This window comes from Canis lupus, chromosome 20 (genome assembly GCF_048164855.1).
Source record: "Canis lupus baileyi chromosome 20, mCanLup2.hap1, whole genome shotgun sequence".
Lineage (NCBI taxonomy): Eukaryota > Metazoa > Chordata > Mammalia > Carnivora > Canidae > Canis > Canis lupus.
Window position 1 is genome coordinate 33,959,077 of NC_132857.1, and position 27,682 is coordinate 33,986,758.

At 40.9% G+C, this 27,682-nt stretch overlaps 1 protein-coding gene across 25 annotated transcripts in view; it reads left to right on the forward strand.

Annotated features, from left to right (window-relative positions):
• The window catches only part of CLASP1 (cytoplasmic linker associated protein 1), a 267,443-nt gene that overhangs the window by 125,806 nt on the left and 113,955 nt on the right, over nt 1–27,682 (forward strand). For all 25 annotated transcript variants that reach the window (XM_072788828.1, XM_072788829.1, XM_072788832.1 and 22 more), the window contains exons 9-13: nt 20,337–20,489; nt 23,546–23,619; nt 24,771–24,863; nt 25,763–25,908; nt 26,997–27,132. In XM_072788828.1, the coding sequence (XP_072644929.1) occupies nt 20,337–20,489; nt 23,546–23,619; nt 24,771–24,863; nt 25,763–25,908; nt 26,997–27,132 (602 nt within the window). The remainder of the gene's footprint in view (nt 1–20,336; nt 20,490–23,545; nt 23,620–24,770; nt 24,864–25,762; nt 25,909–26,996; nt 27,133–27,682) is intronic.

Here is a 27,682-nt window from a genome sequence, read left to right on the forward strand (position 1 = left end):
AGCAGTGGTTTGTTTGAATCTTCCACGATGAATAAAGGGCTCATTAACAATCTGCAAAATAAAATACCAGCCATTTTACCACAGTGGTATAGCGAGTATTTTAGTATTTTCAGAGCACTTTACTGAAGGTTTTTTAGTTGTTTCTATGATTTTCACAGCAGCTGCTTAAGGAGTAACAGGCAGGGTAGCTTTCCCACATGGACACATCAGGTTTCAGGTTTGCTATAATTGGCAAGGTGGCGAGGCAGAGAGCAGGGCACCGGGATTTTGCCTTCTTAGACTAGTCCTCCTCCTGGCAAGCTCAGTGTTTCCTCCCTGCCGTTAGGATAAACCGTTGGCTTTTTTTTTTTTCCTTTGCATCTCAAAATGTGCTACGTTCAGTAATTGTCTTAGGGAATAATTTAAAAATGAAAACATTCAAGGAGACATTAAGGACAGGCATTACAAGTTTTAAATGCCTCAGAAATGTGATGTTCCTAGTCAGTTGTTTGCCCTGCGAGAGGATGAGGGAGATAATTCTGGGAGATGAAATTATACTGTGAACATGATGATTTTGTTTCTAAAAGCACTTTGGGGGCAGCCCGGGTGGCTCAGTGGTTTAGTGCCATCTTCAGCCCAGGGCATGATCCTGGAGACCTGGGATCGAGTCCCACGTCGGGCTCCCTGCATGGAGCCTGCTTCTCCCTCTGCCTGTGTCTCTGCCTCTCTCTCTCCCTCTCTCTCTGTCTCTCATGAATAAATAAACAAAATCTTTAAAAAAAAAAGAAGCACTTTGGCATTGCTGGAGGGGAAACTGCAGGAGAAGATGGACAAGGGTCTCATATGCCAAGCTGAGAAACCAAGATTTTGATTATAGGCCACTGACCACTCCGTTAAATTGTAAGAATTGGATTGTATGCAGAGAGACTAATACAGGGTGGCCAATTTTAATCTTACCAAATATAACAACAGGATTTAAACCAACTCTTTTTTATCTCTAGTGTCTCATAAAACCAGAACATTAACACCAATAAAGAAAATAAGATGTAATTTAGAATAAAGGATAGTACTTTAAGTGAAAAAAGTAGGCGTATGAGGAGTTTGCAAGTTTTCCCTTGTAGTTCTTTGGTGCAGACTAGTGTGAATCATCAAAAAGTATCCCCAGTCCTTGAAGTGTTTTTGGGGATTACTGGTCTGGGTGACTGGAGTGTGGGTGCACAAGTGACTTTGGGGCAGGAATGAGTAAGCATTGTGGACTTTGGGACCCCTCATCTGAATGAACACTGTGACCTGGGGTAGGCTCCCTGTCTGCCAGCCTCCATATCCTCCTGTGTGAGTTGAGGTTGACGGTTCCTGCACCACTGGGAGGAGAAAGTGAAATGGTGGGCGCAAATAATTTGATGCAGGACCTCGCCCATGAATACTCTCCTACGTAATAGAGGGACACAGTCCACTGTGGCAGCATCTGAGGATATGATGGGAGGTAGATATTGGACCTATGTTTAAAATGATACGGTTGACCTTTTTGCATAGATACGGAAACTCTCTTAAAAACAAGATGAAGTATCAGATGTATAATGTCCCTTAAAAAGAAACTGCCCCCCCAGTGCCCCCAGATTATGGTTTAGTAGAGCTTTTCAGGAAATGGCTGATTCTAGGACCAGGCACAGGGACACTATACAGAATAAGCCCGTTGCATGTTGTCATGCCAGAAAGTAAGAGTGCTCCAGAAGCAAAGCATCATTTTAGATGCTTGGGTTGTGACAAAAGGATCCAGGAATCAACTGAGAGATTTCCAGTGGCCACAACTAGAACACTGAGCAATAAAATAAGATGATATTGGATTATAACTGACAGTATAAAATAAATATCAATGAGTCCATACTGATAAAAACGAATGATTCAATAAATATGTAAGTGGAGGGAGAAGAAACAAATCTCTGTAGAATTGTTCCAAATCAATTTGTGTAGCTACTTCACCGTAGAGGTGGAAAGCCCAGGTTCCCATCCTTCCAGAGAGAACAGCATGGACAAGAGGGAGAAGAACTTTTCAGTGGAGAAATCTGGCAAGCACCACCTCGGCCAGGTCATCAGAGTCAACATTAGCAAGCTTGTTGAGAGCATGTACTTTGTTTGATACAATGTGAATAGGAATGGCATTTTACCTCTGTGGCCTTCCTCCCTAAAACTTGTAAGCTCTGTCTAAATATGACAGAAACCTCAGGTAAACCCAAATGGAAGCATATGCTATAAGCTGCGGAACCAATGCTGCTCAAAATTGTCAAGGTGATGTAAAACAAGGGAGGTTGGAGAAACTGTCATCATGTGCACCTAGGGACACGTGATGACTAAATGTAGTGTGACATCCTGGGTGGGATCCTGGAATAGATAAAGGACAGTAACGAAAAAGTAAGGAACTTGTAATAAACTATGGACTTGAGTTAATCATAATGTATCCATATCGATTCATTAGTAATAATAAATACACTGACATTAGGTGTTAATAATAGGGAGATTGAGTGGGTGGGTATTGGGACTTCTCTTTTCTGCAACTCTGACACAGTCCCAATTAAAAACAAACAAACAAAAAAAACAGAAATGAGTAAGGAGATTGGAAGAGAAAGTTTTTTGTTCTTATTTTGCTTTTTTCTGGTGATCATTGAAGTATTTAACCATACTCATGTGTGTATTAGTTTTGTTCTCTGAAAAAGGTTACCTAATTTATCTGGGCAGTGGAATTATTGCTTTTATTGTATTTTTAATGTGCTATGTGTTTAAAACACCTAATGTTATTTATTAAGAATTAAAATTGGAGGCAAAGAGAACCAGTTATAGAGGACTATATCAGTAACAGAAATCCACCTAAGAGATGAGAGAGACCTGAATTGGGACGACCTCAATGGGACCAGAGGAGTGTAGTGAGAGACGGTTGGAAGCAGCCCTGATCATACTTGGTGATTATTTGGGTGGTGGGCAGGGAGGACACCTCGGGAGATGGTAAGGATGTAGGAAAAGCTGAGAAGAATTATGTGTTTTGGCTTGGCTGAAAGTTTGGCTTTCAGAATTATGAAAGTTTTGGCTTGGATGGGTGGTGGTAAGACCAGTGGAAGGAGGAGACTTGGAGCGTGGCAGGTCTTGAGTGTAGGGAGATGATTATAGTTTTGGGCATTTCAACTTAGAATTTTGATTTGCATGTGGGTTTGATTCTAGTGGGTTTGTATCTTGGAGTAGACATGGGGCTGGTATTTAGAGTAAGATTAGAATGTAGGTGTTTATTCTCAACTGTCATCTTATTTCTCTGCTTTCTTATGCAGAAGGATGATTATTTGCCTCTGTGGGGTTCTTGAGAATGAAGTATTAGAGCAGAGAATGGTTGATTTGAAGGGTTGTTGCACAAGAGGCCGATAGCTCTTGGGGCAGTCACATTGAGGTGGGAAACTTTTCCAAATTTGGCTGTGAATTTTTCCAGCTGACTCACTTTTGTGCTTTCATATGGTCATAAAGAATTGGGTCATGATTGGCACAGTGATCATTAAAATGACGTTTTCATAAGAGTGCAAGGTGTATCTGAAATCTGACATTTATTACATAGGCAAATGTAAGTACTGTGGTCAAAATGAAAAAGAATATTTAATCAGTGAAAGGATACATTGTGAATTTTGTCACTGTGACATTCAGAAATTAAGGTGTTGAAATACTAGTTGTTGACTCATAGAAGTTCCCTTTTAGCTTTCATCACCAACATACAGACTATTCACAGCCCTTAGAGTTGCTAAAACTTCTTCCTTTCCTAAGAGATAGTAAAAATTTAAGTCTGAGGATGTTCACTTAAACTAAGCATCTGCACGACCTTTTGAGTACTTTTGTGAGACATAAGTATTTATTTTAAAGATTTTATTTATTTGAGAGAGTGTGTATCGAGGAAGGAGGGGCAGAGGAAGAGGGGTAGAGAGTCTCAGGCACACTGCATGGTGAGTGTGGAGCCTGTCCTGGGGCTCGATTCCACAACCCTGAGATCATGACCTGATCATCCAACTGTGCTGTCCAAGTGCCCCAGAAATAAATCACAGTTTAAATGCCCTACTTTTCTCTAACTTATTACTACACAAGAGTTTGAGGTTATCATTACAGTTATTATTATTAGCAATGACCAGTTCCTGGTAGACAAAGCCATGTACCAATGTGCATTGGGGCGCCAGTCTTTACAGCTCAGCTGCCAGCCTTCTTGGTTCATGGTCTTCAGATAAATTGTTCCCATTGGAATGTACTTGACTCATCACACCCCACTTATCCTCTGGGTTTGCAGGCATCATTCTTCAGGACGCACTGGCTTGCCCAGGAATACCTTCTCTGGACCTCTGTAGCTTCTGGGAGTTTGTTTTCCAAAGGCTCACCATGCTGCCTGGCTGTCAGCTCTGAGAGTAGGGATGAGACTCTGTTTTGTTCTGAGTTGTCAGGCTCCAGCTCAGGGCCTCGCACAAGATGAGCGTTTTAAAAACATCTCCTGAATACACAAAAGTTCTATGAATAATCCTCATTATACAGATGAGAAACAGGCTCAGAGAAGTGCAATAACTTGTCTAAACTAAGAAATGTTCCCAGGATTTTTGGAGTCTGTGTGTGTCTCACCACACTCCATGCTTCCTCGCAAGGTTAGAGTCCCATGTGGGAGACTGAGCTCCAATTATTGTTTCATTTCCTTTGGGAAACTGTACACTATATAGTTGATTTCCCCCCAGTGCTAGAAATGGCCAGAACCTTTATTCAGCACGAATGAGTCCAGCTCTGAGGTCAGGAGGCTTTCACTGACCATGGGTTGGTCCCTCATGATGTGCAAGCACACAGAGGCTGCTCCCAGGTTCCCCCCAACCTGGGAGCTGATGTAACTCTATAGCCTGACCACACTCCATGAGACTACTTTTTTTTTTTTTTTTAAAGATTTTATTTATTTATTCATGAGAGACACAGAGAGAGAGGCAGAGACACAGGCAGAGGGAGAAGCAGGCTCCATGCAGGGAGCCCGATGTGGGACTCGATCCCGGGATGACCTGAGCTGAAGGCAGATGCTCAACCACTGAGCCACCCAGGCGCCCCTCCATGAGACTACTTATGTATACGGTGTCCCATCTGGCCCAGTGCTTAGTCTTTGAAGATACGTGTACCCACTGACGTTTGAAATTAAGAGGATTGATCAAGCAAGGCAGATGCACAGTTCTTGTAATTTTGTTAGAATGGGTTTCATGGATTCTTCTGAGAGCCAGGGTTAATAAGGTTGAATAGGTGTATACATTTGGTTTTTTTAAAAAGTGAAATTGGGAAAAAACCACCATTGAAAGCTTTTTTTTTTTCTTTTAAAATCCATTTTTAGCATCTTCGGTTTACTTGGGTTTATTTCTACAGGAATGAAAATGGTGCTTCACACTGTAGCCAGTGATAAGCAGGTCAGGCCACAAGAAGCTGTGGGTTAGCTTTCTGCATATGCTGCCCTGTGGCCTTGAGCCTGGACCCAAGTGTCAGGAATTTGTGGCACCTTTTCAAAGAGGAAGAATAACCTCCTGGGAGGACCTCTTTTCCTGATGTGAAAGAGTGACATCTACCCTGGTGCTTTAATCAAAGACATTCTTTTGCCTCATTGTTCATGGTAAATTGGACCCTCCCTCTTACCCTTTCTCTCCTCCTACTAAATTCCCAGTCCATGACAGAGAGGCCTGAGTAATCCTCCTCCCCTTCGTGGATGAGTGATAGTGCTACAGAATAATTTGGCCTTTCCTGAACCACCCTGTCCAAACTTTGTCACTGCCCCCTGTGAGATTTTTCCTTCCTCTGTTCCAGGACACTGTTCTTCACCTGCATCCCCCTTTCACAGATCTGTGTTAGCAGACGTTCACTCTTGGAACTGGAAGTTACCTGTGGGCAGTTAGCATGCATTCTTACTGTACTCCCAGGCCCTAGCAAAGTGCCTGAAAGCTAGTGGATCCTCATGCATTTATTGAATGAATAGACAAAGGAAGGAGGTAGTTATCCAAGACAGGCAGCAACTAGCCTGCTGTTCCTTCCATTAATCACCTTAGCTGTTTTTTTCTCTAAGTGAATTAATGCTTTGCTCCTGAACTTAGAGCTTCAGAAAGACAATCTCTTGTCTCCTTTCCATTTCTGGTTTCTTTCCTTTCCTTCCTGCCTCTTTTCTTCCCTGTGCCCCACTCTTTCCTCATGTAAGTTTCCCTTTCCCAGCCTCCTGCCCTGCAGGTAAGGAGCTCATTACCTAATGGAAGAAGTCTGTGACGGGGGTCCAGGACCCTTGCCTTATTACCTGGTTTGCCCAGAAGTGCCCTGCAAGATCGTGTTCGTGCCCAACAAGGCTGACTTTGACAGGCAGACAGAGGGGAGGATAGGATGTCAGTGCTCACAAATTAGGTGTGAAATACTGGTCATCTCTGGCATAAATTGGGCAATATGATTTTTATATTAGGAGTGCTGTGGGAAGCCATTGCAAAGGTAATGGTGAGCGGACCTTCGTGGTTGGCCGAGATAGTGGGCATGTGAGTGTGGCACACTCAATTGACTTTACTCTTAGAGCTGGAAAACAAGCAGTTGATCAGTGTGAAAAAAGTTACCAGACAAGTAACTTCAGTAATATGCCTATAATTAACAAAAATCTCTTTGAGGATGTCCTGTACCTTTATGTCATACAACTGTTTACCTGTACTTTCTCCCCTTAAAAAGACATTTGCTCGGAACCTCCATGCTTCTGATAACCTCCCTGAAGCTTACTTTTGCTTGCTTACCGTTTGTAGTGTGCAGTTGCATGGCCTCTACTCGTGGCCATGCATCAGAATGTCTTACAAGCTCTTAGCTGGCACATACTCAATCTGGATCATTCTCTAGACAAATAACAGCAACAAACTTGAGCGCTATTTACAATTAATGGTACCCTAATGTAGTTAAAGAATTTTAGAAAGCTAACTACTTTGAAATTTTGAAACAAGTTATTCTTGATTTATATTACTTTTTGCTTTGTAATTATATAAATAATTACGGCAGTGGGAACTCCAGGTAGCTGTTGGAGCAGGTTCAGTAAAAGACACTACCACATTAGCAGTAAATTTGTTTGAAGTCTGTGTTTTATAGTTATCCTAAAGCCCTATTTTTTATGAAATAGAAAATCAACTAGTATGACTTATGATTTTTCAAATTATAACACTGGAGTCACTCAGATTTGAATGAACATTGAACTAAACAAACAAACAGTAATAGTTGGAGAAAATACAACAGACTCGAATCTTGATGCATTTACTCAGAGATATTTACTAGGAAAGATCTCTTTCTTAAAACAAGACTTTAATGATTTCTTCACTACGGTGGTTAATTTTTCCTTAGAATCTCTTTTTGAACTCTCCTGAGCTTGACTGATCTGTTTCATAGGTTTCAGTGTAGACTTTGATAATCTTGTTTCTGAGGAGAAAAGCCTAAGAAGTGGCTAAAATCTCATGGCCAAAGAGTAGATGAGTCAGTAGTGAATTGATTAAATTCACTTTCTGTCAGGTACTGTGCAGGAGGCTAAAGCAGGATACAGAAAGGCATGAGGACTTTGATCCCAGAACACCTTTGACATCTAGAAGAAAGTTATATGTATGGCCAGTTACTTTAAGCCTTTCCTTCCTTCCTTCTCTTCCTCCAGCTGCTGAACTTTGGCTTAGGTGACTAATAGAGGGGGCAACAGGATGGTCCCAGCCCTGCCATCTAGCAGGCAAAAGAAGCAGGAGAAGGTCTTTTGGGGAAGGTTCTTTCTGCTTTTGTCTTACCCTGAATCTTTCCAGAGTTTAAGGCAGTAAGGATAGTTTATTCCCACCTTCCCTCATTCCCCCTCTGGGGATGTCTTTGATGCTCAGAATATTAGTGGTTTCTTTGTGTTCCCTTCCTTTTGGTTTGGTTCCAGGGGCAAATTTATAGTCTTTCTGAGGTTGGTTGGGAGATACTCTTCCTCAAGATTGACCTGTACATGATTATGGCTGTATTGCTGTAGGATTCTTTCCTCTGGGGGAAGGTATAGTGTTAACAGGGTTTTTGTATAAAATGGGCTTACAGATTGGTCAAGAGATATTAACTTGAATAGCCCTAGCTGCTGAGCATGACTTGGGGGCCTTTGCCTCTGCCCCTTGGTACCCAAGGTAGAGGCAGTCCCAGAGTAGTGGGGCTTCTGAGACCTGGTGTGCACAGAAGGCATCTGGCTAGTTGGTTCATTTTTCCTGTCAGAAATTCCTTGTCCATCTTCCATCTCCTCAGGAATCGTCTTTGAAATTTGTTCTTTCTCACTGTATATTCATGCAGCATGGTAGTCCAAGGTGTGACTGAATTATGTCAGATGCTTGAACGTTTGAAACATCTCTCATCCCCAGTCACTGCTAAGTCCCTCAGTGCTGGACACAATAGTAGAGTGAGTCATATTGAAGCATTTGTAGGCGGGCACAGTGGATCCTCTCCGTTTATTTGGCCCTGTTCTATTTACTCTTATTCTGTATTCTTTTGAATATTCTGTGTATGCCTTTAGCAAAACATCACACTGAATCATAACAGCTGTTGGTTGTGTATGTCTGTTCCCTGTGCTGGGCTGAGTGAGAACCATGGCTTTTCTGTCTGCATCTCCACTCGCAGCAGAGTACCTGGCACACAGTCATGCTTGATAAATAAATGTTGGAAGGGGTAAAGGAAGGAGAATGCACATGCTGTGTTCTCTGTTTTCAGAAGAGGCGTCCTCTCCTGTAGCCTCCAGTGAGAGGAGGCTGATGCTTCTGGGCATCCATCCAGTTTTATTCTAGAAGTGACAAAGGGATTACTTTGAGACCAAACTACCTCTCAGCTGACCCTGTGCCCTGGACTTAAACTTCTAAGTTACAGAGAGGTGGTTTTTTTTTTTTTTTTTAAATAATTGATACCCCTTATCAGAAGCATATTTCTAGTTTAGCTTTTTTTCTTCTTCCTTCCTAAATGCCAAATTTCTTTCCTGTGACCTTGAGAAAACTGTTGTTGAGACCATCCCCAAGGCATCTTGACAGGGGGGCAGCTGGATCCTTTGCTTTTGAAGCTAGCTCTAGGGAAGGTGATTTGCTAGGCCTTCCTTTTCTCAAAAATGCCCATACAATTTTTTCTGCTGTATAACCTGAATTGTTGTATGCCTCTTAAGAGCATTTTAGAAAACATCTACTCCTAGAGGGGAGCCTGGGTGCTCAGGTGGTTAGGCATCTGACTCTTGGTTTCCGCTTGGGTTGTGATCTCACGGGTTATGAGGTTGAGCCCTGCGTCAAGCTTCACACTCAGTGGAGAGTCTGCTTGAGATTCTCTCTCCCTCTCCCTCTGCTTCAGCCCCTTCCCTCACTCATGCATGTGTGCTGCCCCACCCCCTTTCAAATAAGTAAATAAATAAATATTTTTAAAAAATCTACTTCTGGGGTGCCTGACTGGCTTAGTTGGAAGAACATGCGACTATTGATCTCAAGGGTTGTGAGTTCAAGCCCCCACACTCGGTGTAGAGATTACTTAAATAAATACATAATTTAAAAAAATCATTATTCTCAGTTCTTCAGCTCCATCCACATATTTTTGAAGGGTTAGCTTTTTGTACTCACAGCATAACACAATGACAGTGTAGTTGCCATTTGTACAGGCCTGTGGTTTTCTGTCTTTACATATATTATGTAGTCTGTATGAGATCCTTTAATCTAGCACAGAGATTCTCTGGGTTGCAAGCACAGGTGACACAAACCCCACTACAATGTGTGAGTGAAAAGGGAAATCAGCTGGCTCATGTGATGACTGGGTGTTGAGGAAGCCTCACTGTGATCTCTGGGGCACAGGCTTGATCTCCCTCTCCCTGCTCTCTCTCCACCTCTTGCTCTGCTTCCTTCTGGTTTCCTTCACACTTTGCCAGGTGCCTCCATTTTGTTGGCTCCAGCTTCTGGGCTTGCATCTACACAGCCCCAGTCCGGAAGAGAGAGGCTCCAGAATTAATTATTGTGGCCTGGGTGGAGCCCTGAAGCTTTGGCCAGGCCTGGGTTCTGGCCATTCCCTGAGGCAGAGGTGAGGTCACTCTAAGAGGGGCAGGTACAGGTGACCACCCAAGACTTGCTCTTTGCTGTCATTGCAAGAAGGGGGTTGATGTGGTATAGGCAACACCTGATGCTTTCAGATGCTTGCCAAAGGAAGGCACTGTTACCCCTTGTTTTTCACAGATAGGAAAACAGAATCCATTTTCTTTCTAAACCTTGAGGTTAGTCTTAATGAAAGCACAGGCCTGTGACTGGTGGCCCCGCCTTTGGCTGGGCTCACTGCCAGCTATGCCTTTCCTCTCCCACAAAGTAATCCTTGGGCCTCTCTGTTGTCCACATACCGACATCTCTCCTGAGCCTCCTCATTGTTACCTATCTGCTCATAAACCAGAGAGAACCCTTTCTGTCTGAAAGAAGGAATGAGCCTTGATCTGCACCAGCAGAAGGCACTTGTCACTTCTCACCCATTGTGAATGCTTCGTTCCCACCAGGGCCTTTAAGAAACAGGTATCGGTTGAGGTTTGCCTCACAACCTCTTTACATTCTGTTTCCCTCTCCAGTTTCTAGTGGTGCTGTCTTTGCCTATCTTCTCTCCCAGTTTTCCCCTTTAGCTCCCTTTGTAAAGGATTAGCTAAAACTAAACGAATTTTTGCCTCTTCATCTTGTCTCTTTTTGCTTTATCTATACTAGGGGTGTTGTGACTGAGATAGTCTTAAATGCCAGCTTAGCTTTCTGGCAGCAGGTTCTTGGCTGAAGGAGTGGAAAGGACTCCTCACTATAAAGCTTGATGATGTTTCAGGTTCGCCTTTTCTGTGGTAGAGAGTGGATTACTGGTACCAAAGGGGCAGGAGTGGTACTCCTGAGCACTTCTGTAGCTTCCCTTATGCCATTTCCATTTTATACTTTGAAATATTCCAACATTTCCAACCAGGTCAAAGCTTATTATGTCCCTCATGCTCTGACAAGTTTTTTTTTTTTAATTTTTTTTTTTTTTTTTTATTTATGATAGTCACAGAGAGAGAGAGAGAGGCAGAGACACAGGCAGAGGGAGAAGCAGGCTCCATGCACCGGGAGCCCGACGTGGGATTCGATCCCGGGTCTCCAGGATCGCGCCCTGGGCCAAAGACAGGCGCTAAACCGCTGCGCCACCCAGGGATCCCTTTTTTTTTTTTTTTTAAAGATTTTATTTATTTATTCATGAGAGACATGGAGAGAGAGAGATAGAGAAAGAGAAAGAGAGGAGAGAGAGAGAGGCAGAGACCTAGGCAGAGGGAAAAGCAGGCTCCATGCAGGGAGCCTGACGTGGGACTCGATCCCGGGTCTCTGGGATTACAACCTGAGCCGAAGGCAGACGCTTAACTGCTGAGCCAGCCAGGTGTCCCAAAAGCGTTTCTTAATAGGTCTTCTGATCCATGAACATGGAATATCTTCATTTATTTTGTCTTTAATTTCTCTTAACAATGTTACATAGTTAGCAGCGTATGTGTTACCTTAATGCTGTTGCCAGTTGAATTGTTAATTTCATTTTTGGATCATTCATTGCTGATGTATAGAAATACAATTGATTTTTCTGTATTGGTCATGTATCTTGTTACCTTGCTGAGCTTATTTATTAATTCTAATAGTTTTTTAATGAATTCTGTAGAACTTTCTACATATAAGATTATGTCATCTATGAATAGAGAAAGTTTCAGTTCTTCCTATCTAATGTTGATTTTTTTTTCTTCCTTTATTAATTGCCCTGGATAGAATCTGTAGTACAGTATTGAGTAAAAGTGGCAAGAGCAGGCATCTTGTCTGAGGGGTAAAGCATCTAGTCTTTCACCATTGGGTATGATGTTAATAGAGTGTTTTTTGTGAGTTCCCTCTAATCTCTGTTGTGTTTTTAGCACGAAAGGGTTTTGTTTTGGTCACTATCAAATACTTTGCTGCATCCATTGAGCATGTTGTTTTGTCTTTTAGTCCACTGATACAATGTATTCGATTAATTGATCTTATAATCAACATTACATTCCTGGGATAAATCCCACTTGGCCATAATGATAATTATTTGTATATGTTGCTGGATTTGGTTTGCTTAGTATTTTGTTGGTTTTAAGTCCATGTTTGTAGGAGATATTAATAATTCTGTGTTTAAGAAATTATTTTAAGTAAATAGTTTTCTTAGGTAAGCAAACATTTGTTATAAGAAATAAATAAGATAATGCACAGAAAGCACTTAGCACAGTGCTCAGCACAAGGTAAGTGGCAAGTTTATATGGATTGCTTTTTTTTAATTATCGTGACTCAGATCAGAGGATCTTGAATTGGACAGACATGAACTTGAATCTTGGCTTCTTCCACCTTCTAGTTTGCCTCTACTTAGCCTCATGACTTTGGGCCCATTATACCTGGATGTGTTAAGTTTCTTTACCTTTAAAGAAAGGTACCTTTAAAGGTAGAGTTATCAGGAAGACTTGATGAAATCTGCAGAAAACCAATCACAGGGTCTAGCATGGGCATGGTTGGCTCTTTCTGGATGGAGCTGGGCAAGAACTTGGAGGGGCAGCCAGCACTAGACTAGTGTTTTCAGAATAACATAGGAATATGTTGGGCACATCAGGCAAGACTGCAGAGAGCGAAGCCTTGGCTCTGTGAACATTCAAAGAAAGAAGAAATTTGGGGATATTTATAAAAGCAGTAAGCCTTTGAGCTTGTTATCAGGTCTCTCTGCAGCCTCTTTGGGGAATGCTAATTATATTCTAGTTACTAAGCTGTCCCATTTCTTACTCCCTTTTCGTAACCAGGGAGTGGGTGAATTTGTAATGCTATCAGGAATATCAGCTTCCACAAAGTGACCCTAATGCAGTGAAACAGAGAGTTAGTTGTCTTTGCTCTAGAAAATGAGACATTTCCTCCCTATTGGGCTTCCACTAGTCAAAGCCTGCCTTAGGAGAAAATAGGAAAAGCTTTGTGGTTTAGGTTCTTGCCTTTGTGGCAGATGGACAACAGAATAGGCATTTCTTAGTTTTGGTGACATTTTGTTTCTCCTCATGGATGAGTGTATACATTTTCTAAATGGACAGGGTAATCCAAAGCTTGTAATTCTAGGTTCCAGACACTGAACTTGAAGCCTTGTCTTTAGACTATTCTGTTTCTCTATCACCCTGGATCTAAACCTGTAGTTATGGTGATATATAAAAATGGTCTTTCTGATCATTGTTTTTTAAAGATTTATTTATTTGAGAGACAGAGTGTGCACACACATGTGTGTGAGTTAGGGGAGGGCCAAAGAGAGAGAATGTTCGAGCAGACCCTCTGCTGAGCACCAAGTCCAATGTGGGGCTCCATCTCACAACCCATGAGATCACCACCTGAGCTGAAATCAGGAGTCAGACAGGTAACCGACTGAGCCACCCCAGCACTCCTCTGATCGCGTTTGACCTATAGAATCTGTCTGTGGTTTGTTACGTTATATCTTTCCCCATCCAGCTTGGCTAGAGTTCACTTCTGAGGCAATTGGGGCCCTGTTGGGGCTCGCCCAGGGATTTCAGAGCCTGAGGCAGGTGAGGCTGACGTACTGCTTCTGTCCTCCGGGCTGGCCATGTTCTCTCTCTAGCCTCCACCTAGCACCTTGTCCACAGTTCAAGACTTGTGCAAGACACGTTTGGAGACTTGTTTAGAATTCTGCTGGTTTGCTTTTGGGTCCATGGTTGACCGTGTTACTGTTTGTTCTCTGGCCTTTTGTTTCTTCAAAGAGTCCTGTCTCTTCTGTGTTTTAAAATCTCTTTTGTACCTGTAGCCCTTTTCAGCTTTCTGTTTTGTTGCTTTCACTCCACTGGGCCTACTAACTGGGTTGCCAGGAATGAGGTGAATAGAGGGTTGGATGAAGATCACAGTGTCGCTCTGTAGAAACTTGATGAATCATTTAAAAATGTCTTGTTCCAGTACTGTAAAAAGAGGAAGGGAGCCCAGGTGATTTAAAGGATTAAAAGGCTGAGACCTGAAGGCCCAGGTTTCTACCCAAGACAGTCAAATGAAAGTAGTGACTCTCAGATGACGGTCTTTGCAGTGGTGGCTGCAGATAGAATCACTTACTCCTTTAGGCTCAGGTATCTTTCGTTACGACCATTTTCTGTGTAACATATGTTGTCCTACAGTGTGAAAAATTTTAAATTGATGTTCTAGCATAAGCAAGCATACCTAAAAATACTCATTTTCACATGTTTTTCTCTTAAAGGTCTAGGAAAAAAGAGGCTATATCCTAAGACTTGTCTACTTAGCTGAAAACCCTAAAGAAAATAGGATTTCTTTCTTTCTTTTTTTTTTTTTTTAAAGATTTATTTATTTATTCAGAGAGAGAGAGAGAGAGAGAGAGAGGGAGAGGGGCAGAGACACAGGCAGAGGGAGAAGAAGCAGGCTCCATGCAGGGAGCCTGACGTGCGACTCGATCCCGGGTCTTCAGGATCACACCCCGGGCTGCAGGCGGCGCTAAACCGCTGCGCCACCAGGGCTGCCCGAAAATAGGATTTCAATGACGAGTAAAGTACGGTATGGATTACTTAGTTGAGAAAGACAGAAATGTGTTGGAAGCTTAGAGGCTCCTCCTTTGGGGCTACGTCCAGAGTGGAGCCACTCTAACCACAGCCAGGTGTAAAGGCAGCTTTTCTGTCCAGTTAAAGAATAATATGTTCTGTGTAAGAGAATTTCCCAGTTGATTGAAATTGGGATACTTTTCAGAAGGCTAACCTTTTTAATTTGATTTCAATTTCTGCATGTTTAAAAGCTGGTAAACACAGAACAAACTTACTTTGTGTCAGTTTTCAGTAGGCTCATTTAGCTTTTATCCTGCAAACACCTTTTCAGGTAAAGTGTCTCTAATTGTAAAGCAGTGTGAAAATAAAAATAAAAATAAAGCAGTGTGTCCAACTGCTAATCTGAAAAACAAATACGTTCTTTTCTCTTCCTCCCTGGATTTCTAATTCCAATAGAACATATGAATTACTTTCTTATTTTTAAAAATTTATTTGAGAGGTAGAGAGAGCATGTGCTTGTGTGCCCATGCATGTGCTAACAGAGGTGGAGGGAAGAATGGAGAGGGAGAGAGAATCCCAAGCAGACTCTGCACTGAGTGAGGAGCCCGACTCAGGGCTTGATTTCACAACCCTGAAAGCATGACCTGAGCCAAAACTAAGAGTTGGATGCTCAACCAACTGAGCCACCCACGTGCCTTGAATTAACGTTCTTTGTTAATAAAGAGGTCACACGAAAATAATTGAATCTCTTTTTTGAAAAGGATTCTATTAATTTATTTGAGAGAAAGATAGAGTAAGCATGAGTGGGGAAGGGGAGTAGAGAGAGGGAGAAACAGACTCCCTGCTGAGCAGGAAGCCTGATGCCGGGCTCAATCTCAGGATCCTGGGATCACGACCTGAGCCAAAGGCAGACGCTTGACTGAGCCAGCTAGGTGCCCCGAAAATAATTGAATCTTGATGGCACAGGCTTGTGGTTGGGAACATCTGCTGTTGTGCCTATTGGACTATATAACTGTGACTCGACCTCTGTACAAGCACTGGCATTCAGAGCAATTTGGGTTTGGGGGTTTTTCTTTTCTTTTTAAAAATATTTTATTTATTTATTCATGAGAGATACACAGAGAGAGGCAGAGACACAGGCAGAGGAGAAGCAGGCTCCCTGCAGGGAGCCCGATGTGGGACTCGATCCCAGGACCTGGGATCACGCCCTGAGCCAAAGGCAGATGCTCAACCACTGAGCCACCCAGGCATCCCTGGGGGTTTTTCTATATGTATGTTTGCTTTTACTTTCTGTTTAGCTATCAGGCTTTCAACTGTCACTTGTCATTAATATCACTGTGCTTTACTCCTACACACCTCATACCCCCTTCCTATATTTAGTTGCTTCTAATCTGGTTAGAAAAAAACATTAAGTAAACCCGCTAGATTTGTTTCCAAGGGGTGTAAATGAAAAGACTCTTAGAGCTCATTTTTATTTATTTTTATTTTTTATTTATTTTTTTTCATTTTTATTTTTTATTTTTAAAAAATATTTTATTTATTTATTTGAGAGAACCGAGTGAGAGAGAGAGCACGGACGGGTGGGGAGGGGTCGAGGGAGAAGCAGAGTCTTTACTGAGCAGGGAGCCCACTGCGGGGCTCAATCCCAGAATCCTGGGGTCATGACATTAGTCAAAAGCAGATGCATAATCCACTATGCCACCTCGGTGCCCTTAAAGTTTATTTTTTAAGAAAAATCTAACAGTAGGGGTGCCTGGGTGGCTCAGTCAGTTAAGCATCTGCAGTCAGCTCAGGTCATGATTTTGGGGTTCTGGGATTGAGCCCCACATTGGACTCCCTGCTCAGCGGGGGGCCTGCTTTTCTCTCTCCCTCTGCCTGCTGCCCCCCTGCTTGTGCTCTCTGTGTGTCAAATAAATAAATAAAATCTTTTTTTTTTTAAGATTTTATTTAATCATGAGAGATACACAGAGGCAGAGACAGGGAGAGGGAGAAGCAGGCTACCTGCGGCTCAACCGCTGAGCCACCCATGTGCCCCATAAATAAAATCTTTAAAAACAAAACAAAACAAAACAAAAAACTTAACACTGGCTGCCCAGTGTTCCTTTTCTCCCCTCCCCTTCCTCGGAAGGCGTTTTCATACAGAAATTTGTGGCAAGACTCTCCTCCCTTCTCAGGGAGTACACTATTATATGACATCTTGAGTACGCTTATCCAAGTTAAAATTAACTTTTACAAAATATAACCTTCTTTAGGGCAGAATCTGAACTGCTTCCATTTTTTTCATGCTTCCCCAGTTTTTGTGTGGCATCTCATACTACAGCATGTATTCTAAATACCATGTCCATACGCCGACCAGGGTCCTTTGCCTGGCTTCCAGGTCATCTGCCTGTGACCTGAGACTCTAAAAAGAATGAAAACTAAATGTCGAGGGTTTTATTTTTGCCTTAAACAGTAAGTTATAAAATTATAATCTGATGAGAAAGTCTTATCTTTATCCATCTATTTACTATCTCTAGTGCTGTTCATTTTGTTATGTAAATCCAAGTTTCCACTTGGTATCATTTTCCTTTTGCAGGAATATTTTCCTTGCACATTTCTTGGGAGTGCAGGTCTCCTGGTGAAGAATTGTTTTTTGGTTTGTCTGAATATGTTTTTATTTAACTGTTATTTTTAGAAGATATTTTTAGTGGATATAGAATTCTAGGTTAATATGTTCCCGTCAATGTTTTCAAGATGCTGTTCCATTGTCTTCTGACACATATGGTTTCTGATGAAGCTTGTCATTTTCTTTTGTAAGTGATATCTTCTTTTCTTTCTGATACTGTCCTACAGGTCTCTGAGTCTCTCTATTCCACTTACTTATCTGGATTAAGTGTGTGTTGGAAATGTTAGTTACATTGTCAAGTGTCTGTCTTTTGTTTTGTTATGTTATGCTTTGCTTGGCAGAGCCTTTAGTTACTTGCAGGTCTATTCTAATACCCTAGAGGTCTGTTTTTAATGGCAGGTTTACTATAACCTTCCCTGCATAAAATGGCTCAGCCCTTCCATTAAGGCCTGCCCTCTCAGGGTCTCACTGAATGCCTGGGGTGAGTCTCCAAGGGCATTCTGCTCTGGTGCATGAACACACTCCTACTTTGTGCACACATTGGGATTTCTTCAGCCTGTAGCCTCCTGGTCATTTTTCCCCCTGCCTTGGGTGTGGAATTTCACTCCTGCATGCATGGCCTAGAACTCAGTTCATTTCTAGAGATCTCTTTCCCTTTTTGTGCAGCATCTTCTTTCCCAGCACTCTGCCTGTACCTTCCAGCGCCCTCTGTCCCCTTGAAGTCTGATCTTCATTTTTTCCACTTAGCAAGGCTTCCAAGGTTCATTTTGGGGTCCCCTTCTCAGTATTTGGCAACCTGGAAATTGTGTCCAGGGAGGAAGCTGGGTGACTATAACTCACCCTATTTCTCCCTCTCATGGCTCACAGTTCTGCACTGTCTGTTGTCTCATCTGAGATAGTTGTTTTACAGACTCTGGTTTCTAGCTGTTTGCTGACAGTGGTAGTGTCTGGCTGGTCCTGGATACTCATCATCCTTGTTGCGGTAGAAACCTCAGGAAATCTGGTGACATTGGCCCATTGAAAATAATTTTCACTAAGTGAATGCAGTTCTCCATGCCGTGCCTGCTCATGTTAGAAAAACTAAACAGACTTTACATAAATTTCTGAGTGAAGCATAGTAGTGTCCTCACTTGTCCTTTTCATTCTGCACCTTTCCCACAGACTGGTACTGTTACTGTTCTGACAAGAATGATGATTAGCACTCCCCTGAGGGCAGGTGGGCTGAGAGCAGTCCTTGTCTCTGCTAATGCTCACTTGTCTCTGCTAATGCCCACTGCTAATCATCTGCTAGTGCTCACCGGGTGCCCTTTCATTGGGGTTGTTCCTATCCTTAATATGAGATGCAGTGTTACTCTTGGGAAGAGCCTCGTTAATGTATTTGCAGTTCAAGAGTCACCTTTTGAATCCACATAGGAAGTCTGTGCCAGGAGACCACTGAACTTCTGGATCAGCGCAGAGTTGATGTGTGGACTGAAAAAAGTGTCTGTAAAAGAGGATTGCTTGAAAAGGCGATCTGGAAAATATAAAGACACGTTGGAGGAAGCTAATTTACATAAGGATATGCATGTAGAAGGATGGGTCATACCCCCCCCCCCCCCCCACCGGTGTTGAATTAAAAACATCATGTAGTTTGAAGTGGATTGTTGGTAGTTGGGAGGTTCCTGAGTAGATAGGAGACTTGGCTGTTGATAGCTGAGCCAAGAAGCAACCAAATCAAGGAAATAGGCTGCTGTTTATACAGTTTTCTGGTCAACAGTTATTTTACTTCAGATGTATTGGTAGAGATCTAGCATCTTTATTCAGAAATCATGAATATTGCCAGCTACAGATGTTTGCTTGCTTGCTTGCTTTTTCTTTTTTCAATAACCCTTAGGTCCTTTGTTTAGCCTCTTGAATGACTCGCAGATACTGTGTAAGGCCATGGCACTCTATATAGTGCACCATGATAGCTTTAACTTTGTGTCATCCAAATGTTGTTTCTAAATATGTTGATTTTTAAAAACCCAAAGATTAAAAAATTTTTAATTGTTTTTCTTATTTATTTATTTATTTATTTATTTATTTATTTGACAGAGTGAGTAAACACAACCCCGGGGGTGATGATAGGGGTGGGGAGCAGGGAGTCCAACTCAGGGTTTGATCCTAGGACCCTGGGATCATGACCCCCCAGCCGAAGGCAGACATTTAATCAACTGAACCACCCACGAGCACCTCTTTTTTCTTTTAAATTTTAAATGAATATTTCAGTTTTCCTTGGACTATTCATTGGATCCACTGATGCTTAGAAAGTTTAGAAGTTAATGAACTGAAGAAACATGCTCGATCCCACTAAAAGAGAAACGAGACATTGAAGAGGAAGCATTTTTTTCATCTGTCAAATTGATTGACATTTAAAAATGATAATACTTAGTGTTGGCAGGTGTGTGACAACATGGGTACTTCTTTGAACTTACAGAAAAAAAGAACTTTACTTTTCTGAAAATAAGTTTGGCAGTAGATACTAAAATCTTTTATACTATTTGACCCAGTAGGTATTGCTTCCAGGGTGGTGGTGGTTTGTTTTGTTTTGTTTTGTTTTGTTTTGTTTTGTTTTGTTTTTCTTTCTTAAAATTGTTAGAGATTTAAACAAAGACGCGAATAGGAAGGTGTTTGTTGCAATGTTATTTCTAATGGTGACCTATTAGAATGACCTCAAGGGCCTAACAATAGTTGTTTCAGTGTGGCATTTTCTCATTGCAGAGTACTGTGCAACCATTAAAATGGTGTTTATGAAGTATATTGGAAAGCACATGGAAAAATGCACATATTTGAAATAAGCAAAGTACCAAATGATAGGTAGTCTTATGTCAACTGTTATTTAAAAATGCATGGAAGGATGGTCAGAAATAATGCCAAAATGTTAAAGTAACTGTTCTTAGGTGGTGCTTTTATAAGAGATTGTTTTCTTCTTTGTGTCTTCTCTTTTTTCCAAAATTAGAGCAGGAGAGCATTCTAGATATGTGAGAGCAAACATGATGTTTGTATCTGCATTTTGGATTTACCTAAGACCTTTCTAGACCCTGACCTGGCACCTCAAGTCTCAAGAGTAGGCACATCATTCACCTCTCTATGACTACTTTGTTGTTTTACATTCAGGTGGAAAAGTACTCCCCCTTTTTTTAAACATTGATACTGATTTCTCTACTTTCGCTTCAGATAAAAATTTTGATGATGAAGATTCTGTGGATGGTAATAGACCTTCCTCTGCTAGTTCTACATCATCCAAAGCTCCACCCAGCTCACGGAGAAACGTTGGAATGGGGACCACCCGCCGGCTTGGATCATCCACCCTTGGATCCAAGTCTTCAGGTAAGATCAACCTCCGTGGGGTGCTGTGGGATCGGCTTTGCCAGCTTTTAAAACCAGATGTGCATGTGCATGTTTGTCTTCTGTGTCCTTCAGGAGTGGAGTGATCCTGTTTGCAATATGTTTTTTGCTTGCTGTTCTTTAAATTAGTACTGTGCTATTCATGCTAATAGCTGACAGTAGAAATTTGAGCTGTTGTGTTGCCATGTTTGGTACGGGGGTTGGGGGAGTCCATGGGAGAATATGGCCAGGGCAGAGGCGAGCAGAGCTTGGGGACAGAGCAGGAGTGTGCCCTTATGGCTTTATTCCGTTATGGGGCTCCAGCCATGCCTGAAATTACCATGGGGCCTTTTTTTTTACCTTCTTTGTTTACTGACACTGAGACTCTCCAAAAGTCAGATGGTGTACCTTCTGTCTTTTTTTTTTTTTTTTTTTAATTTTTATTTATTTATGATAGTCACACACACAGAGAGAGAGGGAGAGACATAGGCAGAGGGAGAAGCAGGCTCCATGCACCGGGAGCCAGACGTGGGATTCGATCCCGGGTCTCCAGGATCGCGCCCTGGGCCAAAGGCAGGCGTCAAACCGCTACGCCACCCAGGGATCCCCCTTCTGTCTTTAAAATGTATTTTGTTCCTACAAATAGCATTATTCCTTGTGAGACCTGTGTGAATGTTGACCTAAGTAATAAGAAAACAGTAGGGATTAGCTCCCCAAAGCTTTTTGAACATTGATTTACAAAGATGTCTTCCTCTAAGTCCTTCCTCTGCCATCCTCTAATTTAGACAATTTGAGTCCTTATTATATATAACTTGCATTTTCCTGTCACATTTGAAATCAACATGCAAATTTCTTTTTACTTCAAATTGTCTTTAGACAATTGTTTTTAGAACTGTTCTTATTGTTAGCATTGGGCTTTTGAAGTTGGCTGGATGAACAAAGTTAAAACTGGGGAAAGGATTGACATTAAAATGCTGTCTCCTGGGATCCCTGGGTGGCGCAGCGGTTTGGCGCCTGCCTTTGGCCCAGGGCTTGATCCCAGAGACCCGGGATTGAATCCCACATCAGGCTCCCAGTGTATGGAGCCCGCTTCTCCCTCTGCCTGTGTCTCTGCCTCTCTCTCTCTCTGTGACTATCATAAATAAATAAAAATTAAAAAAAAATGCTGTCTCCTGATGGTCTTTCTGGCCTTCTGTGCTGGCCTTAGAATGTTGGGGTTTTGGCCTCGGTCAACTCGATGCCCCTGCAGTACCTTTGCACCCAGCTTCTCTGTCCATGTTAAAATAGCTGTGTTTATGGTTGACAGGGATGTTTACAGCATGGATGGTAGAAGGAAAAGCTGTGTGTTTGTTGGTATTCTTGGCCCTTTCTATCTTTTTTATTTTTCGATGTATTAAAAAAGGTTGTCTTTGAGTGTAAATCCACAAAGCATCAAGTTAACTATTTTGAAGGTATTAGTCCAGTTGCATTTAGTATATTCACAGTGTTGTGCAACCACCACCTCTGTCTAGTTCAGAAGAGCTTCTCCGCTCCCAAAAGAAAGCCCCGGATCCTTTAGACAGTTGCTCCCCGTGTCTTCCTTCCCCCAGCCCCTGGCAGCAGTCTGCATTGTGCTTCTGTGCTTTTGCCCATCCTAGATATTTCATAGAAATGGAGTCATGTAACATGTGATCTTTTGTGTCTGGCTTCTTTCACTAAGCATAATGCTTTTATCTGTGTTGTAGCATGTATCAGTACTTCTTTCCTCTCTATGACTGAAAAATCTTTCTAATCTTTCATTAAGAAAATCTATCCTTGGAAGGCATCAGTTCCACAAACAAGGCTTAGAAGATTTCTACATCATCAGACTATTTTTTCCCCTTCCTGTCCCTTACTCATACCCCTTCCAAAAGTCCTATCTCTAGGTTTTATAGAGAGCTCAGCCTTGCCCTAACCTTTTTTTCCAAAAATCTTTTTTTTAAACAACATGGTCATGAATTGGCTTATTGACTCCTCCTTGTCTGATTCTGGGGCTTGCAGACCATGTTGGTCTCCGAGTCCCCTTTAATACGTGGGTACATGGTGTGACACTTGTCTAGGGCGTTGCTCAGGACCTGTCTGCTTGGGAGGATCCAGTCTTTACACCAAAATAGACATTGAGCATTACATCACAGTATGGCATTACTGTCATGTCTCTGCAGTTAGCTTGTGAACTCAGTGTGAGGAATCTTCATCAAAAGTTAAGGGCATACATTTCTTGCTCCCAGAATCATGGAATCATCCATGGGGACCTCAGACACAAAATAACTTGTCTGCAAGGTAACTCTAGAAAAGCATTCAAACTAATCAGTGAAAATCCTTAATGAGGCTTACAAGATGACCTTAGATTCCAATTTTGAAACTTTTATTTTGGAGAAAATTAAAAAAAAAAAAAAAAAGTCTGATAAGTCACATGATTTTCATGTGTGAAGTAGAGTTCATATATTAGCAAAAGAAAAAACTCTCTCAAATGATAGCAGTCAACTTCTAAGTATATAGAGCATCTTACAACATCTTTGAGGTAAAATTGCTACTGATGCGTATGTGAAAAATTGAGTTATGCATTCAGGGAAATGGAAATGTTTTGAGATTAATACAAAGTTGAAATGAAACTGTTAAATTCTTTAGAATTTACTTGAATATTTCACAAATTTGTTATGCTAGCTGCCTAACAATAACATAGCCTAATTTATGCCCTGAAGGATTAAATTTTGTTATATATCTGTTTATTAGGAACCTTTCAAAAGATTCAGACATGACTATAATATAAACTATCTATATCTTATAAAGGTTAAAAGTCTTCCTTAACAAGTAGTCGGCCCCTTTAAATGACTACGCTAATGTATATAGTATCATAGAATTACTACATTTCACCTTGATATTAAAAGCTAGTAATGTTTTATCAGTTCCACAACACTAAATTTTCATTAAGCCTTTAGAAAAATAGATACAAATCTTCTAAGATGTAATGATGATTGTTTATATTCAGACTACCCCCGTGTACATTGTTCACATTTTAAAAAATCAATCTTTTTTTATAGCTGCAAAAGAAGGAGCGGGTGCTGTTGATGAGGAGGACTTTATTAAAGCATTTGATGATGTACCTGTAGTGCAGGTGAGTGAGGATATTTGAGTTTGATTAAAAACAGCTAAGACATACTCTTCAATTTTCAGTTTTCAAATAGATGATATGTGAAGTCCCTTCCTAGATGAGGCGATTTTTAACTCTCAGAGACTACAAGAGATCTGCTGTTGCAGACTAGAAAACATTGGTGCCTTTTATAGCTGAAATGAAGAGCGAAAGTCAAGACCCAAAGTGATCTTTGAGTACGAACTGGAGAGAAGTTGCTTGTTGCTCTAATAATAAATTTGTGGGTTAAGTCAGGTAAATGAGAGAAAGCAATGATTAGATTTAGGTGTGAGAACAAAGAATCATGCTTATTTAGGGACTTGCCTTTTTTAGGATTATTTGTAAATTTCAAGGACCTGGGTGTCTGCAAAGCTATAAAGAACAGATTAATAAAAGTCCAAGCCTATGTTGTTGTGATGCTTCACTTAAGTCCCTAACAGATGAAGCAGACATTGCTCGTAAGATTGGGGTACACACATTTTAACTGCTTTTGTGCCTCAGTGTCATCTGTTGTTACCTGGGGGCTAATGACACCTTTCCTCAGCCTGCACTGAATGTGGTGCTCCGGATTCCTACAGCACTAATTAATTTCTGTGCGATCACTTGCCACCTGCTGCTTGGTTGCCATATGTGTATAAATCATGTAACCGGCATCATAGGCTCAGGTTCATCCTTAAATCCTTGACCTTCCCAGCTTGCATCATTCTTGATTATTCCCCTACCTATCTTATTAGTCAGGTGTATGCATAAATGAGAAAGGAGATTGGAAGAGAGTGTTCAAGTTATGTATATAATGTGTTACAAATAATACTAAGAGTAATAAATGACTTGTGCATCACTGACAGTTCCCCCGCTGGCTTCTCTTCTGTATATGAAATCATCTGTGAAGTTTATAGTAAAGCTGTGTTTGAAGCAGGGTTATCCATATTTGGTATGAAATCTAGGGAGTATATATTCATAATGGGAAGGAAGCTCATTCTAAGACAAATCTGCTTAGATGTTATCTTGTAGGTCCTTCTGAAAAATGAAATAATTTCTTTTAAAGTATACTTAATGCTCTTGACTTTGATTAAAAACTACTCTTTGTTTATTCTATAAAATTCCTTACATTGGTTATAAATTAACTTTGCTTACAGATTTATTCCAGCCGAGACCTTGAGGAATCCATAAACAAGATTAGGGAAATATTATCTGATGACAAGCATGATTGGGAGCAAAGAGTAAATGCTGTAAGCTGTTGACTTCATGTGTTGACTTTATGTGATTATATTTTCATTAGATTTATTTAAATGTTCTAAATTATGCAATTGGAGTATAGCTCTGATGAATTATAAGTAGTATTTTATATATAAATTACTGTATTTATACTTAACCTTTTTAGTAGAGTACCATACTTCTTTTTTAAAGATTTTATTTGTTTATTTGATGGGGGTGGGGGGAGGGAGAACATGCACAAGCATGGGGGAGCAGCAGAGGCAGAGGGAGAAGCAGGCTCCCAGCAGAGTGGGGAAACCAATGTGAGGCTCAGTCTTAGGACCCTGGGATCATGACCTAACCTGAAGACATATATATGCTTATGTGACTGAGCCACCCAGGTGCCCCTGAATTGACTTTTCTCAGTGTGTGTCCCTCTCTTCCTTTCTTTCTTCATATCATATGCTAGAAAGTTCTGTCTCTTCTATTTTAAAAAGTGGATTAATGAAAAGTGGGGTGAACATTAAAATGAGAGTGTGTCTTATCTGAGGAAAGCTATTTTCCATTGGTCAGCTGGCAGGAAGTGAGGTGATAAAATTACTGCTATATTCCATTTAAACTCAGACTAGTCTTTTAGTAAGGATACAGTGGAGGATACTATATACTATATATATACTATATATATATTGCTCCTTTCTTTGATTCATTAAACAAATGGCAGTTGGAATTGGTTGTAGAATTGTAAGATACTGTATTTTAAAATAATCTGTTCTTTGTAAGTATGGTAGCTGATGCTGAATTGGCTGAATTCTTTTGGGAAAACCTTTTATGTCAATTAACTTTGATGTTCTCTTGTTTGATAGCTTCTGTTGTTTTTATATTTATGGTTTTAAAAATTGTTTTGTGTATCTCTTAATTTTTTTTGTCCCGTCAGCTTAAAAAGATTAGATCTTTACTTTTGGCTGGTGCTGCTGAGTATGATAACTTCTTTCAACATTTGCGTCTTTTGGATGGAGCCTTTAAATTATCTGCTAAGGACCTGCGGTCTCAGGTAGTGCGGGAGGCTTGTATCACGCTGGGGTAAGGACTGCCATGCTTCACATTCTCACACATCCTAAAATAGCCTCATTGCAGTGCTTCAGAGATGGTTCATTGAATATGCCCAGCAAGTCTCTTTCATGTACCTTCTGACTAGTGTCCAGGACCAATTCCATTTATATGTTTGTTGGTACTTTTATAGTATTACAGTATTTCCTGCCCACTGATGTAAAAGCGACAGATTTTCAAGTTTATTCAGTGACTTAGCTCTGAAGCCTTTATTTTATTTATTTATTTTTAAAAGATTTTATTTATTCATTAGAGACACACAGAGAGAGAGAGAGAGAGAGGGAGGCAGAGACACAGGCAGAGGGAGAAGCAGGCTCCATGCAGGGAGCCCGACGTGGGACTCCATCCTGGATCTCCAGGATCAGGCCCTGGGCTGAAGGCGGCGCTAAACTGCTGAGCCACCTGGGCTGCCCTGAAGCCTTTATTTTAAACTTGAAGCAGTTGTTACTAATAATACAGAAAAAAGAAATTTTGCAAATTTTTGTTTCTCAGCTTTTTCATTGAGTTTTGCTGCCTGGATATATCATAATGATCAGAATTTTTGTTTGTTTCCAGAAGAGTACTGTAGCTATAAAGTTAAAGTCAAAGGCTATAATTTTACACTAGCTCAACCTGTTATCAGTGTTTGAAGCTGGAACTTCTCTGTTTGAAAGTGTGTCAGAATATCAAAGCAGCAATAGGAAGGAGAAACTGCAGCTGTTGAAAGTGTCAGATATGGAAGCATGTATATTAATGTGTTAAAGGTTTTTTAATGGAGCAAAAGGAGGGAAAGGGTGAGGGAGCTTTCTCATTTATATTTTGTGTATGATCAGTTTGTCTTTTGCTATTTTCAGACTCATTAGTTGGAAATGATTTATTTAAAAAATAAAAGAACCAAACTTGTGGGCCAATGGCTATTTGCCAAGTCCACTTTGTGCACATTGGAAGTATTTTTAAAGTATCTTAGACTGTTACCTTTATCTCTAGATAACTTTAATCAAAAGCCCTGCAATGTTGAGGTTTATATGCTTCACTGTTTGCAAGAAATACAGGTACAGTGCAGTTTTCCTTTCTTATTGTAGGCATCTGTCATCAGTTCTGGGAAATAAGTTTGACCATGGAGCTGAAGCCATTATGCCAACCATCTTTAATTTAATTCCAAATAGTGCCAAAATTATGGCCACTTCTGGTGTTGTAGCTGTTAGGTTAATCATTCGGGTAAGTATATTTTGGGGCCATACATAGAATAAGCAAGTGGCAAACGTTGGTGGTTGATAAGCGACATTGGAGGCATTTTTCATTAGCATGATTTCATATAGTTAGAATCATATTGTAGATACAAATCAGCTTCCCCCCTCCTTAATTATATCCTATATGAGCCTTTTACATTTTGTGATGTGAATTATGGATATGGTGTATGCCTACTGATGAGTTGATCATTTACTCATCATTGGCTTTAAATATTTGAACATCTGCATCTGCTTCTGGGTTTCTACCTAGTTCTTTTTGTCTCCAGATATTACTCCTTAATTCCCAGTCATTCCATTTTAGCTATTTGTGCTTGTGGCTTTGTTATTCACCTTAAGTTTTTATTTAGTTAATTGTGTTTAAGCCCATAAACAAAAGGTTCTTTTCGGTGTTCTAAACACTGATTTATTTAAATAACTATCCAAGTAATTTATAGACAAGTTTTCAATAAAACCTAATAATGCACAAAAGCTAAAAATGAATGTTCTCCACATCACCTTCTTCTCACCTGCGAATCTCT